The sequence below is a fragment of the Gopherus flavomarginatus genome, chromosome 24 (assembly GCF_025201925.1).
Source record: "Gopherus flavomarginatus isolate rGopFla2 chromosome 24, rGopFla2.mat.asm, whole genome shotgun sequence".
NCBI classification, from domain to species: domain Eukaryota; kingdom Metazoa; phylum Chordata; order Testudines; family Testudinidae; genus Gopherus; species Gopherus flavomarginatus.
This window is the reverse complement of record NC_066640.1, coordinates 1197813-1211739: the sequence shown is the minus strand read 5'-3', so window position 1 is coordinate 1211739 and position 13927 is coordinate 1197813. Positions and strand designations below refer to the sequence as shown.

Here is a 13927-nt window from a genome sequence, read left to right as displayed (position 1 = left end):
GCATGCCTAGCCCCCATCCCTCATTTGACCTGTTGCCGGGGAAGAAGCGTGTGTCCCCAGGAAGATTTTTTTTTTTCCTCCCATTTTTCTGTATGGGGGGGGGAGGGAGGGAAAGGTGGGCCATATGAATTCTGTGCTCACACATCAGTGCAGAATCACCCTAGGGGTACACCTTGTCTCTCTGGTCAAGGTATCATCTGGTTGGATGCATTCTTCCTAGACAAGGCAGGTTTGGATGAATGCAGTATGACTTCACGATTCCCTGAAAGGCTAAGAGAGAGAGATAGGATAGGAGGAAAGAAATAGTGGGATGGAAAAGAACACAAGGGAAGGGAATAAAATACAGACTCTTTTGTGCCTTTGTGGTATTGGTAATTAGGTGTCCCCACTGGTAGGCTGATGACTGGATGTCGTGATAATATGATGACTTTCAGCACTCACAGGTGAAAACAAAGTTCCTTAAAGAAGAGCAGGGCCAGCTGATCTTCTCGTCAGGAAGAAAGTCCTTTAGATGCATCAAAATGAGTTGCAGTTCTGGCAGGTCGGGATGAGCTGAGGGAAGATAATTCTTCCGCCCTCTCCCAGTCTTTTTTTAAGAACCCCAAAAAGGAATAAAAGTGGGTGGCATATTTTATCCTCAGTATTTTGTCCACCAATTTAATCTATTTTCATAAGGCCAGGCTTGGCAAAGGTAACTTTGCGCCCCCATTTTCTTGTTTACCAAGTATGATCTCACCACAGTCCTTGATTTGTATCAGTAGGCCATTTTGTATGGACTAATACAGTTTCTCGGTCTGGTTTTCTTGTACCTGTAATAACCATTCATTGTTGTATACAATTTGACCTATTTTTTCATGATTATTTTAACAGCTCAAGAACTTTCACATACTTTTTACAACTGAGCTTAGGTAACTTTTTGTAGTTCCAATAATCACAACAATAGGTATTTCCCCAAACATCCTCTGCAGTGGAGACTGGATCAGAGAAATCTTGTAGTTCTCAGCAATGTCTTTATTTCCTTCTTTGCTCCCTTTAACATCAAATCTCAAACTTAATTATCAAAATTGTTTCTTTTACTTCTGACCATTTTAGCAAAAACATCCCATCAATGTGATTGTCTCAAAATACTCCCATGCTTCCATAGGTTCTGAAAGATCCAACAGCCCATTGCTCGTTGAAAAGATCTCCATTTTCTTCCTGACAATTTCTGTGATGCAATTATGAATTAACAATACTAAATCTGTAGCCTGTGGAAAATTTAATAAAAGCAGTATAAAACCTGATTTAATGTCAATGAATTACAAGGGGCAATTGGTCTGATTTTAAGTTGTATGAAAACAAATAATAATAGAAAACTCCCTCTTTTTTTAATGTAAATGAAGAATTTCCAGTCCTTTCCACCCCACTGTAGACGTCCGTCCTGCAGAATTTAAATCTAACTTCATGCAAAGTACATAGAGCCCTGGCTGTAATTTCTACAGGCAGGGCCGGCTCCAGGCACCAGCAAAGGAAGCAGGTGCCTGGGGCAGCCAATGGAAAGGGGCGGCAGTTCGTCCATTCTTGGGGCAGCACGTCCTGGTCGGTGGCGGCAGCTCAATCAGCCCGCTTCAGGCTTCTGCGGCAATTCGGCAGCGGGTCCTTCTTCGGCGGCACTTCGGCAGTAGCTCAATCATTTTTTTTTTGTTTTTTTTTCCCCACCACTTGAGGTGGCAAAAATGCTGGAGCCGCCCCTGTCTACTGGGAGAATGTCTTTATTAAAGATGAAAGCGACTGCAGTTTGCAGAACCATTTTGTGCAAGTTAAACAAAGGCCTCTGGCTCCTAGCGAGTTCTTGGGTGTCCTTGTTTCAATGATTGTGTCCTTTTGTTCTAAGCTAAATATTCCTCATTTCAACTAAAAGCTGCCTTCTTAAGTCAAGCCATTTAAATGAAAGTTACAATTAGAGCTAACGGATTTCAGAGTGGTAGCCATGTTAGTCTGTATCAGCAAAAACAACGAGTCCTTGTGGCACCTTAGAGATTAGCAAAGTCTCTAAGGTGCCACAAGGACTCCTCATTGTTTTAATTACAGCTGAGTGAATTATTGACTTCTTTTGGTTTGTAGTTTTGAACTGAAACTGGATATAATATATATATATATATATATATATATATATAAAATAAAAAACCTTCTGGGGTGCAGTCCAGACGGTAAGAAATACCTTGGGTGTCTCAGCTGCTCAGGCTTACAACCTGGACACCAACAGCCAGCAGATAAGCATGCAGTATCCTGAGTGTCTGTGTGCTATGCAGTCCTGGTTCAATGCTCTGACCCCAGCAGTCTGCTTACAACACAACTCTAGTCTCTGTCACTCAGTTGCCTTATGCAGGGGTGACCTAATATTTGCAGTCCTGAATTTTCCCCCAAACCATCTGCCCTGAAGTGTCCAGCCCTCTCCTGGAACACTTCGAGAAATAATAAAGTTTGCGCCTCTAAACAAACAAAATGCTCAGCTTATAACTGCCACCCAAACACAGCACTGGCTTGGTTTAGATTAAAAGTAAAACAAGTTTATTAATAAAAGAAAATAGGATGTCAAGTGAGTTCATGGCTAAAGGATAGAGTCAGAAATGGTTACAAGCAAATAAAAGTGAAAAATGCTTTCTAGAGACTAAATCTTAATAAAACTACAATCTTGTTTCAAAGTAAGATTCTTATCACACTACCTTTCAGCAAGATGGCTGACCAGCCCTCTCATCAGGTCTTCCACAATGTCCAAAGTAAAGTTCATTCAAGCTGTGAGGAAGGCTCAATGGAGTCTCCTGGTGAGGGAAGTTCGATATTGATTTCTTCCCTGCTGGTGTTTGCTATAATGCAAATTGATGTTTCCTACTATCTCCTTCCCCTGTCCTGATTCTGAATGATTATCTCCTCCTTTTGTTGTCTTGATGGATCTGTTTACCTTCTATGTACATTGAATTCCCATTGTCTCTTAACATACCTTGGAAATAGCTTCAAGTAGCGGAACAGCATTCCTTTGCCTAGAGTGGGATAACTTCAGCCCTGCTTGGCAGACACACTTCAAGACAATAATTCCCAATATGTTTCTAATTTTGAATCTGTCCTCCATACACACCTCACACAGTAATGATCAGTATGTTGTTAGCTTTCTATTGATAAATTACATGTCGCCTTTAAGTAGTGTGGTGTGACATTAGTGAATTGGAATACACTGAATTGGTCAGGCTAGTTGAAATTCACTACCAGATACCGGTCATCCCCTCTGCCCTTTGCATTGGGATGCTATTAGGGTCATACTCACCAAAACAAAAAAATAAAACAAAATTATCTTTCTGATAGATTCAAAGGTTTTGAAATAAAATGGCATTTGAATCAACATTTTTCAAGCAGTTCCAGATTGGCTGTGCAACCATTTGAACCAGATAAAAATAAAAAGTCCCTATCTTTGCAAGGCTCCCTCCTTTTTCTTTGTATTTCTAGTTGCCACCATCTTCCTTTCTCTATCCCAATTCTTCTTTCTGCTTAGGCTATTGGGTATTGAACCCATTTTTGAAGCATGTGTCACACACTGGAGTGTGCAACAGTATCCAAGGGGATTGCTGAGGTCTGAAGTGTAAGGTAGCCAATCAAGAAAGGAGAGAGGTTTTTATTTTGTACTTATTTAATAATAATTTAAAAAAAAACCCTCTCATCTTTCTCGTTTCTGTTACTGTGGCAGATTTGGTGAAACAGATTTTTAGGATGTCTCTGTTTCTATACATTTGTTTTTAAAATTCCCTAATAATGGAATATTGTGGAATGTAACTTTTTTGTTAAAGGTAGTGACTATATGGTACAGTATTTGTATGATCTAGATAGATATGATGACCTGAAAGTAATTGATGTGTGAGAGAACTTACTGCATTTCTGACTTAACAGGAGCCTTAGATAGTCTGCTAAACCACATCAGAAGCCCTTATTGAGCAGTGCAAGTGAGAGGATCGTTCCACGTCACCATAATCAAAGAGATTGAAACCAAGTAACCTCTTCAGCTTGCTGCTTGATAGGTTCCTTTCCATCATAAGTGAAAAGTGGTGTGTCTACGTTCTACTCTGCTCGATACAACCCAAACTTACCTTTATCTTCAGGAATACTCATTGTCCTTAATTAAATTGCTGGAGGTAAAAGCTGAGAAACTGAGTCACAAGTCCACCCAATTTAGGCTTAATCCATTTTCTCCTTATTTGTACAATTTCAGACAGAATTATTGTCCCTTATAGTGTCTGGACATACATTTATGCCAGACAAATAATAACAGACAAGACAGACTTGGTAAATGTGCTCAATTTACCATATTCCAGGACACCGGCAAGTTCTCCCATCTTCTATGATAGTTGTCACCATCTCTGATTCCTTGGTCTGGTCCTTCAGTTTCTGGTCCAGTGTTTCTCCAGTTTGGGCCCATGTTCACTTAGGTCTTTTATACATTTCTGCACTACAGATTACTTAATTTTTATCCAACTGGCTTTTAGCACATCAATCCTTGGATTTTAGGTAACTTGTACATTATGCATACGCAAACTTCAGTTGCCCAACTTCTGTATTTTTCCTGCTGGTTTAGCAATTTCTCGATTGTGTTGTTTTTTTGTCAGCCATCCCTGTGTCTTTCCAGAAGGGATGTGTGTGAGTGTGGTTATTTATCATTACATGTTTGTGTATCCCTTACTTACATCTTCCAACACAAAGTTGTGTCAGCAATATTATTTTAAGCAAATTAGCAATTCTATATAAAAGAAGAATTGGCAAAACCTGTACTTAGGTCAAGTCCTTGCTGGTATAAATGTTACCTCATCTGTACTCAGTCACTATACATAATTTTAAATCATTAAAATGTAGTTAACAAAGCTTTTAATTTTACTGCTAATAATTCTTCATTTTATATTTTACTGTTATAAATCAGTATATGTTATTCTGTGCTACCCTTAATCTGTTAGAAAGGAAAAGGGGAATTATGAGAAACATGATGATTCTTTAATGTCAGCATTTCTTAACTTCTTTAACCTGGGTTTTTCATTCAAAGTCTAGTTTTGTTTGTGAATTATTACAAAGCAACTTCATTAGAGGGTGTCTCAATTTTAGGGCCTTGATATTTCATTGCTTTTAATGAAACTCCAACAAAATGTTTTGTGTTTTCAGGTGTGTTGCGAGTATGGCATGGTACATGTTCTTTCAGAGAAGGGGAGCCATAAAGGAAAGGACTACTGTATCCTCTTCAACTCTCAGTGGGCCCACTTGCCGCATGACCTAGGAAAAGCTGTAAGTACCTAAATCAAGCAATGAGAGAGGAACATAGTTCACTGACTCCCGTATTTTAGGGAACTTGTTAAGTCTCAACTGGTTCTGGTCAGGCTAGCAATGGCTGGAATGTTTGTTTGATTTCAAAAATATTCTTTGCTTTATGTATATTTCCGCAGGTAATTTCTAGCAGACCAGTGATTTAGCCACCATCCACTTTTCCAAAAACAAATCATAAGTTAAGTTAACCAGTGTACTAGTCTTGTAAAATAACCTTCCTTTGTACCACTAGAGCTCTTTAATAAAACTAAAAATGGCACTTGCCTCTGGCAAATAAAGTGTTTAGTTCTTGTATCTGCAAAGATAACCTTGTTTATGTGAACTGAATATAAACAGATACTGTATACTAATCATACTCCCTAATGTTTAGACAAAGAATTCTAATGTCTCTTCAGAGTCACATAGTTCTGCTAAGGTGCAGTAAAGTGAAAATAGATCAATCTTGTCAGGTTTTACTGCTTTATTCAGACCTATGAGCAACTTAAGGCTGAGAATTGAGTCAGTTTCACAGTGGTCCTTGAGAAAAGCTATGAGTAATGCTTGAGATTAAAGCACAAAAATGGAGGCTGGAGGAGGAATAGATTAGTGGAAACTTCCTCCCCACCATCACAACTGCCAGGCATCTCTGGGGTGGCAGGCGGGAACTGAGAGAGGCTCGAGGCTCTAAAATTTATTGTACACCTGCTACTCAGATGCTGTAGAATATTGAGATCCTGAGTGGGATCCAAGGACAACACCTTGGTGGGAATTGCAACACCTCTTTTCCTAACAGCTTTGGGGAGAGGGGGCTGGCAAGCACTTGATTTCCCACATGATCTTTCATACTGCATTTTGGCTAGTAGGTTTAGAGAGATTGTGATATTAATATTTTTGTAGGGAGACATGAGAGAGAAAGCACAGGAAAAAAAGTAGGAAACAGTTTAGGAAAAGATTGAGGGATATAGGGAAGTGGAGAGGTGAAGAAAGAGAAGAGGAAGCACGGAAACAATCTACATAAAGTATTTTGGGAAAAGAGGATGAGGATAGGGGTAGGGAGTGGGGGTGAGAAGGAAAGAGAAGGTATAACACCACCAAGAGGCTTAGTGAGTTTTTTTTTTAATTGATATTAAATAGTTGGTTTATATGTTACAATTAAATATAATGCTTAACTGTTTTACTCTAAATTGTGAGGAGGTGTGGTAGTAACAGTATTTTTCCATCTGTCTAGTAGGTTTAGCAGTTAGGCTAATAAGTGTTGGATAAATTTTTCAAGTCCTGGAAATACGTTATTTTTTTTTCTTTAAACAAAGGCTGGTTCCTGGGAGTCTTAGAATATACCTAAACTAATACAGAAATGGACATCATGTCCCACACAACACAACAGAGCAAGGTGGAAAAAGAAAATATTTTTGGTTTTGTGGCATGAAATATACATTTGTCACTGAAATATACATTGCTGTGCTATGCTCTGGGTATAGTTAATGTGCTTCTCCCAGTGAAGGTGATAATAATGGGCAGAGTTCTGAGAGTATATCAGATTCTGTTGTTGTGTACCTTGATTAGGTATTTTTCTTTATTTTTTTTTAGGTATTGTGGGAAATATTCCTTTTTCAAAAATGGCACAGAGCAGCATAAATATGTGAATACCTAGGGTTGCTTGACATAATGCATAATTAGAGAATGAACCTTTCATCGTTTGGGATCTACATCCAAATTCTTATTTTGTTCACATATGGAAATATTACTTAGCACTTGTCTGGTGCTAGATGGATTCAAAGGGTTGTACAGATGATAATACCCACACATTTCCTGTGAGTTGTGTACAGCAAATGCTGTGCATGCATCTGTACAATGGGGATAACAAGTAAGTGGCAGAGTTGGAACTTGGGGGCTCCTGACTCCCAAACTTGTGCTCATTCCTTTATATCATATTGTGCAATAAGTTTACATGCTTCTTAGTCAGCATTCATTTATATCACACCCCCGTCTTTCACTCCCAGCTTCTGGTATTCAAAGTTTTAGGGTTGCTCTGAGCTCAGGGTTGTGTCCCTGACCAATAGCCATTAATAGATCTATCCTCCATGAACTTACCCGGTTCTTTTTTGAACCCTGAGGTACTTTTAGCCTTCACGGCATCCCATGGCATTGAGTTCCACAGGTTAGTTGTGTGGAAAAAGTACTTCCTTATGTTTGTATTAAATCTGCTGCCTACTAATTTCATCAAATGACCCCTGGTTTTTGTATTGTGTGAAAGGGTAAATAATACTTCTGTATTCACTTTTTCTACACCATTCGTAATTTTGTAGGCCTCTATCATATCCCCCTTTAGTTGTCTCTTTTCTAAGATGACCAGCCGTAATCTTTTTTTAATCTCTCCTTGTATGGAAGCTGTTCCATACTCCTGATCATCTTTTTTCCCTTCAATGAGCCTTTTCCAGTTCTTCCTTGTCCTTTTTGAGATGGGGTGACCAGAACTGGACTCATGGGCATGCCAGGGATTCATATAGCGGCATTATGATATTTTCTGTCTTATTTCCTATTGGTTTTCTAATAGTTCCTCACATACTGTTAGCATTTTTGACTGCTGATGCTGCACATTGAACAAAAGTTTCAGAGAACTATCCTGGTGCCTCAAGATCTCTCTCTTGAGTGGTAACAGCTAATTTAGAACCCATCATTGTGTGTTTATATAGTTGAGATTATTTTTTCCAATGTGTATTACTTTGCTCTTACCAACGTTGAATTTCATCTGCTCGTTCGTTCAGCAATGACAACAATCTCATTTAGGTAATGCTTTCTTATATAGTCTATTGTGATATAGATCTCATTTCCTGTAGTCTTGAAGATTTTGCTGCTTGCTTCCAGTCCTCTGAGCTCCACTTATAGTTGTTTTTTCTAGTCAGTTATATTCAATCTGAGACCCCAAATTAAAATATTTGGTCAAAGCTTACTGTGGAGATAAACAGGAAAGAGGATTTAAAAATTTTTTTAAGACACTACTCTGCTTCTTAGTGGTGTGGTTTCTTTGGGTACGTCTACAGTACGAAATTAATTTGAAGTTATTTTATTCAAATTTCCTGAATCGAGTTCTTGCATTCGATGTTGTGTCCCCACTAAAGTGCGTAAATTTGGTGGAGTGCATCCACAGTACCGAGACTACCATCGAATGGCAGAGCATTGCACTGTGGTTGCTATCCCACAGTTCCCGCAGTCTCTGCCACCCATTGGAATTGCGGGTTAAGCTCCCAGTGCATGATGGGGCAAAAATATTCTAGCAGGTTTTTCTGGGTGTCTGCCATCACTCACTCCTCCCTCCGTGAAAGCTACCGGTCAGTCAGGAATCAGTTTGGAGTGGGCAAATCTACTGTAGGGGCTGCTGTGCTGCAAGTAGCCAACACAGTCATTGAGCAGCTGCTATCAAAGGTAGTGACTTTGGGAAATGTGCAGACCACTGTGGATGGCATTAATGCGCTGGGGTTCCCTATCTGCGGTGGGGCGATAGACGGAACGCATAGCCCCCTCTTGGCCCCGGCACACCGTGGCGGCCAGTACATAAACCACAAGGGGTACTTTTCCATGATGCTGCAAGCACTGGTGGATCACACGAGACTTTTCACCAACGTCAATGTGGGATGGCCGGGAAAGGAGCATGACACTTCCATCTTCAGGAACTCTGGTCTGTTTAAACAGCTGCAGGAAGGAACTTACTTCCCAGACCAGAAAATTACTGTTGGGGATGTTGAAATGCCTGTAGTTATCCTCGGGGACCCAGCCTACCTCTTAATGCCATGGCTCATGAAGCCGTACATAGGCACCCTGGACAGTAGTAAGGAGCAGTTCAACTATAGGTTGAGCAAGCGCAGAATGGTGGTGGAGTGTGCTTTTGGATGTTTGAAAGGGCGCTGGCGCAGTTTACTGGCTTGGTTAGATCTCAGCACAACCAATATTCCAATTGTAATTGCTGCTTGTTGTGTGCTCCACAATATCTGTGAGCGTAAGGGGGAGACTTTTATGGCGGGGTGGGAGGTTGAGGCGGCTCGCCTGGCTGCCAGTATTGCACAGCCAGACAACAGGGTGATTAGAAGAGCGCAGCAGGGTGCGCTGTGCATCAGAGAGGCTTTGAAAGCCAGTTTCATGACTGGCCAGGGTACGGTGTGACAGTTGTTTGTTTCTCTTGAAGTTACCCTCATCCTATATATATGAAAGGAAATAAAGTCAAAATTGTTTAAAAACTGTTCTTCATTATTTGATGCACAGTGCATTGAGAGCAATTATAAGGTAAACTGGGTGGGGAGGGAGGGTAGGTGGGTGGAGGAGGAGGGAAGGACAAGTCCAGAAACTAAATCAAAAGTTTGCATATGCCAGCTTTATGGTGCTTGGGCGATCCTCTGGGGTTGAGTGTGTGGGTCCCCGTAGCTTCCCCCTTGTGTTCTTGGCCGTGTGGGTGAGGAGGCTATGGAACTTGGGGAGGAGGGAGTTTGATTATACAGGGGCTGCAGCGGAAGTCTGTGATCTTGCTGCCTTTCCTGCATTAGGTCCACCATACAGTGGAGCATGTCAGTTTGCTCCCCCATGAGCTTGACCACAGTATCCTGCCTGCTCTAATCACGCTCCTCCCTCCTCTCTTCGTGTTCCTGTAATGCTTTGCTGGACTCCACAATTGTTAGGGCGCAGCTGAATGCATGGAGGCAATCAGTGCGGGAGGACTGCATGAGCTCGGCAAACACGTCCTCTCAAGTTCATTTTTTCCGCCTTCTAATCTGGACCAGCCTCTGAGATGGAGTAGATAGGTGCCGCGTTGAAACATTTGCACCTGCAGGAGGAGAAAAAGGGAGGGCAGTATTTTAAAAAATACATTTCAGAGAACAAAGGGGGCACTTTGGTGTGAGAAAGCCATCACACACGACCAGGCAACAAAATTCATCTTGCAGGCAGCCCCTAGGGGTACGCGGGGTTCTGCTTCTTCTGCATTCATTTCAATGCTTTCAAACTGCTGGGCCCCCTTTCCCACAGCAAGCAATGCCTCATGGGTTTGCCATATAAAAGGAGGGCCTGCGGGCTCTCTGGGATGACCACTGCACACAACAACCCCACCCACCACCACCACCACGTGGCTCCGATCAGGCTCAGAGCAGGGATGAGCCATTTACTGTAAACACTAACAACCCAGCACGTCTGGGTTCCCCCCCCCCCCCATCCCCCACCGCGTGGCTCCAAACAGACTCTCACCAGAAGTACCTTCTCCAGGGTCATGAAACAGGAGCCCGCCTTGGGAGTGAGGGGAGGCTATTGGATCTAGCGTTAAGATTAGTTCCTGGCTGGGGGGGAAACAGATTCTCCACTTGCCTGTGCACTCTCCTCCACCTCCTCGTTCCATGCAACTCCCCCCTTGCAGGTGTCCACAGACATTGGTGGGGTAGTGGTGGCATCACCCCCCACAATTGCATGGAGCTCATGGTAAAAGAAGAATGTATGGGGCTGTGACCCAGAGCACCCGTTTCCCTCCCTGGCTTTTTGGTACACTTGCCTGAACTCCTTGATTTTTTTTTTTTTTTTTTGTACGAAACTGCTGTGTCCCTGGAGTAGCCTCTTTCCGTCACGGCCCTGGAGATTTTAGCATAGGTATTTGTGTTCCTTTTTTTGGAATATAGTTCTGCCATAACAGACTCATCTCCCCAGCATGTGATGAGATCCAGTACTTCCTGTTTGGACCATGCTGGGGCTCGTCTGTGAATCCAAGACTGTGAGATCTCCTGTGATGGTGGACTGTGCTGATGGTCACCTGTGCTGCTAGTGACCAAACAGGAAATGAAATTCAAAAGTTCCCGGGACTTTTCCTGCCCACCTGGCTAGTGCATTGGAGTTGAGAGTGTTGACCAGAGCAGTCACAAGGGAGCTTCCTGGGATAGCTCCTGGAGGCCAATAATGTTGATTTGCGTCCACAATACATTTAACCCGGGATTGCGATCTTGATTTAAGCACTACTCCACTTGCCAAGGTGGAGTACAGAAATTGAATTAAAGAGCCCTTTAAATCGAAAAAACCCGTTTGGTCTCTAAGGTGTCACAAGTACTCCTGTTCTTTTTGCGGATACAGACTAACACAGCTGCTACTCTGAAACCTGTCTTTATGTAGACTGAGTCCCAGCATGCAGTACTCCACCTCGGACTGAGTGAGCTGCTTGGTTCAAGGAAGCATTGCATGCTGGGAACCGTAGTCTGTGGGGAGAGCACAACTTGTAAGCAGGACTTTGTGACATTGATTGGGACATGCTTAAAAATTAATCACTTTATTCTGTGTTATACAGCTAAAATGGGTCCCGGTTCATTGCTATTGTCACACCTCACATGAGGTCCTAATGTCATTTTTAAAAAGTTTTGAGGCTAGTTGACTGAGGCTCGGTCCACAGAAGACTGAGATAGTGATGATGGAAACAACTAGCAAAAGTTTTCTGGGCCTTTTTGAGTGTGTCAGTCGAGTTTGTTGGCTTGTATAGCAGCAGTGACAGGCATTTCAAGATTAGAGTATTGCACTTTACTCTACATGGTGTTGCACCTTATCAGCCCTGAAACTGGTGCAGAAGGTGGAAGGTCTGCTTGTTAAGTGATGTCTCACCATTGGTGCAAGAAACTGGTGCTTTGAAATCTATATTGGCTTCCCATGGGTTTCTTTCCCTAAATGGAATGTGGTCTGTCTACCTGAGACACTACACTGCTCTCTGTATGTTATGTTACCACACTTTGAATTAGTGGAGATGCTTGTGCTATAGCTCCCTTGGTATAGAAGGAAGACAGCTGCTTGGAGGGTGGGGCCCTTTCTCTGAGGGTACCTTGACTGTGGGATTCACCCACCCACTTGGCCCATAATAGTCCAAATCTGTTGACCTTTAGTGCACATAGTAAGGCTGTGGTTGAGGATTTGAATAAGAGTGTGAGGCGTTTTATTGGGGAGGTTAGGGTTTAGAGCAGTGGTCACCAACCCGTAGATCACGATTGACTGGTTGATTATGGAGACTCTCTCAGTTGATTGTGATCTCGGGCCACTAAAAGTCCGGTGGTGCACGGGTCTGCTGCAAAGGCCCATCCCTGCCTACCCTGGCCAGACGCTGCTCCTGGAAGCAACCCTCTCATGGTCGGGGGGAGGGGCAAGTGGCTCTGTACACTGCCCCTCTCTGCAGGCACCGCACCCACAGCTCCCATTGGCACCAGTTCCCCATTCCCGGCCAATGGGAGCTGCACGGGTGGTGCTTGCAGGCAGGAGCGGCGCACAGAGGCCCCTGCCCCCACAGGGGCAACACGGGCATGTTGGTCTCTTCCAGGAGTGGCGTGGGGCCGGGACAGGCACAGAGCCCTGCGGGAGCCCGCAACCCAACCTCCAGCCCTGAGTCCCTTCCCAGAGCCAGCGTCTTGTACTCCGTCCTGCACCTCAACACTCCATCCCAGCCTGGAGCCCCTTCTTACACCCAAACTCCCTCCCAGAGCCCGCACCCTCTTCTGCACCTCAACTCTCTGCCCCAGCCCAGAGCCCACACCCTCTCCTGCACTCTAACACTCTGCCTCAGCCCAGAGCTTGCAGCCCTCATTCCCTCCTGCACCCTAACCCTGTGGCCCAGGCTCAGCCCAGAGCCCCCTCCCACACTCTGAACAGAGGGAGTGGGAGATGGAGTGAGTGGGGCAGGGCTTTGGGGAAGGGGCGGGGTAGATCCTGGGTTGCGCTTAAATTCAAAAAGTGATCTTGTGCCTAAAAAGGTTCGAGACAACTGGTTTAGAGGTTGTCTGTTGTCTGTGGGCAGGTGTGTGTGGAGAAAGGTCACCAGTTTGTTACTGCTGGTCTTGTTTGAGTTAAATTGTATTTTTAATTAGCCATTATGATACCTAGAACTGGAATAGGCATCCTTTTCTATCTATGTCCATATATTGTATTCAGTGTTGGTGTAGCAGTGTTAGTCTCAGAATATTAGAGAGACAAGTTGGGTGAGGTAATATCTTTTATTGGACCAACTTCTGTTGGTGAGAGAGACAATTTTTCAAGTTTACACTGAGCTCTTCTTCAGACATGAAGAATTTGTCTCTCTATATCCATATGTTGAACTCCAAAATAAAAAATACATTTTTAAGACCAATATTACTTGCAACTTTCCAGTCTTAAAATAAAGATAAGCAAATCTCATGCTTCTGGGCATTAAGATGGTCATCATGCAGGTCAGAATAAAACCCATCTGGTCTAATCCCGCCAGTGATTTGGCTAGAATAGATTCCATTCTCTTATTGGATGACTTTTGCAAATGCTTGTGTACATGTTAAGGGCCGCGTCTCAGAGACTACAGTGATGACCATGGTATAAGAACCTATACAGCCTGAAAGACACACATTTTCTCACTTGGCACCAACTGTTAGGACAGTTCTTTAAAGTTAAAAATCTCCAGTAAGAGTGGCATGACCACATGCTTAGTTTAAATGCATTTGTATTGGGTACCCATCAATGCCCAGGGCATCGCTGAACTAAGTGACTGGTTTCCCTCCACTTCAGAAGAGTAACAAATTCTTAAATGGATATTGAAATTAATTTATAAAGGTGCAGTTTAGCTAACCCTAAAATATGAGGTTTGCCAACA

The 13927-nt window shown here is 42.9% G+C and overlaps 1 protein-coding gene across 8 annotated transcripts in view; it reads left to right on the top strand.

The window, feature by feature from the left end:
- The window catches only part of SPPL2B (signal peptide peptidase like 2B), a 175053-nt gene that overhangs the window by 35299 nt on the left and 125827 nt on the right, over positions 1 to 13927 (top strand). For all 8 annotated transcript variants that reach the window (XR_007771331.1, XR_007771330.1, XM_050933741.1 and 5 more), the window contains one exon: positions 5176 to 5295. Coding sequence is in view for 6 of the 8 variants with exons in the window: in XM_050933741.1 (XP_050789698.1) it covers positions 5176 to 5295 (120 nt within the window). In the remaining 2 variants the exon portion in view is untranslated. The remainder of the gene's footprint in view (positions 1 to 5175; positions 5296 to 13927) is intronic.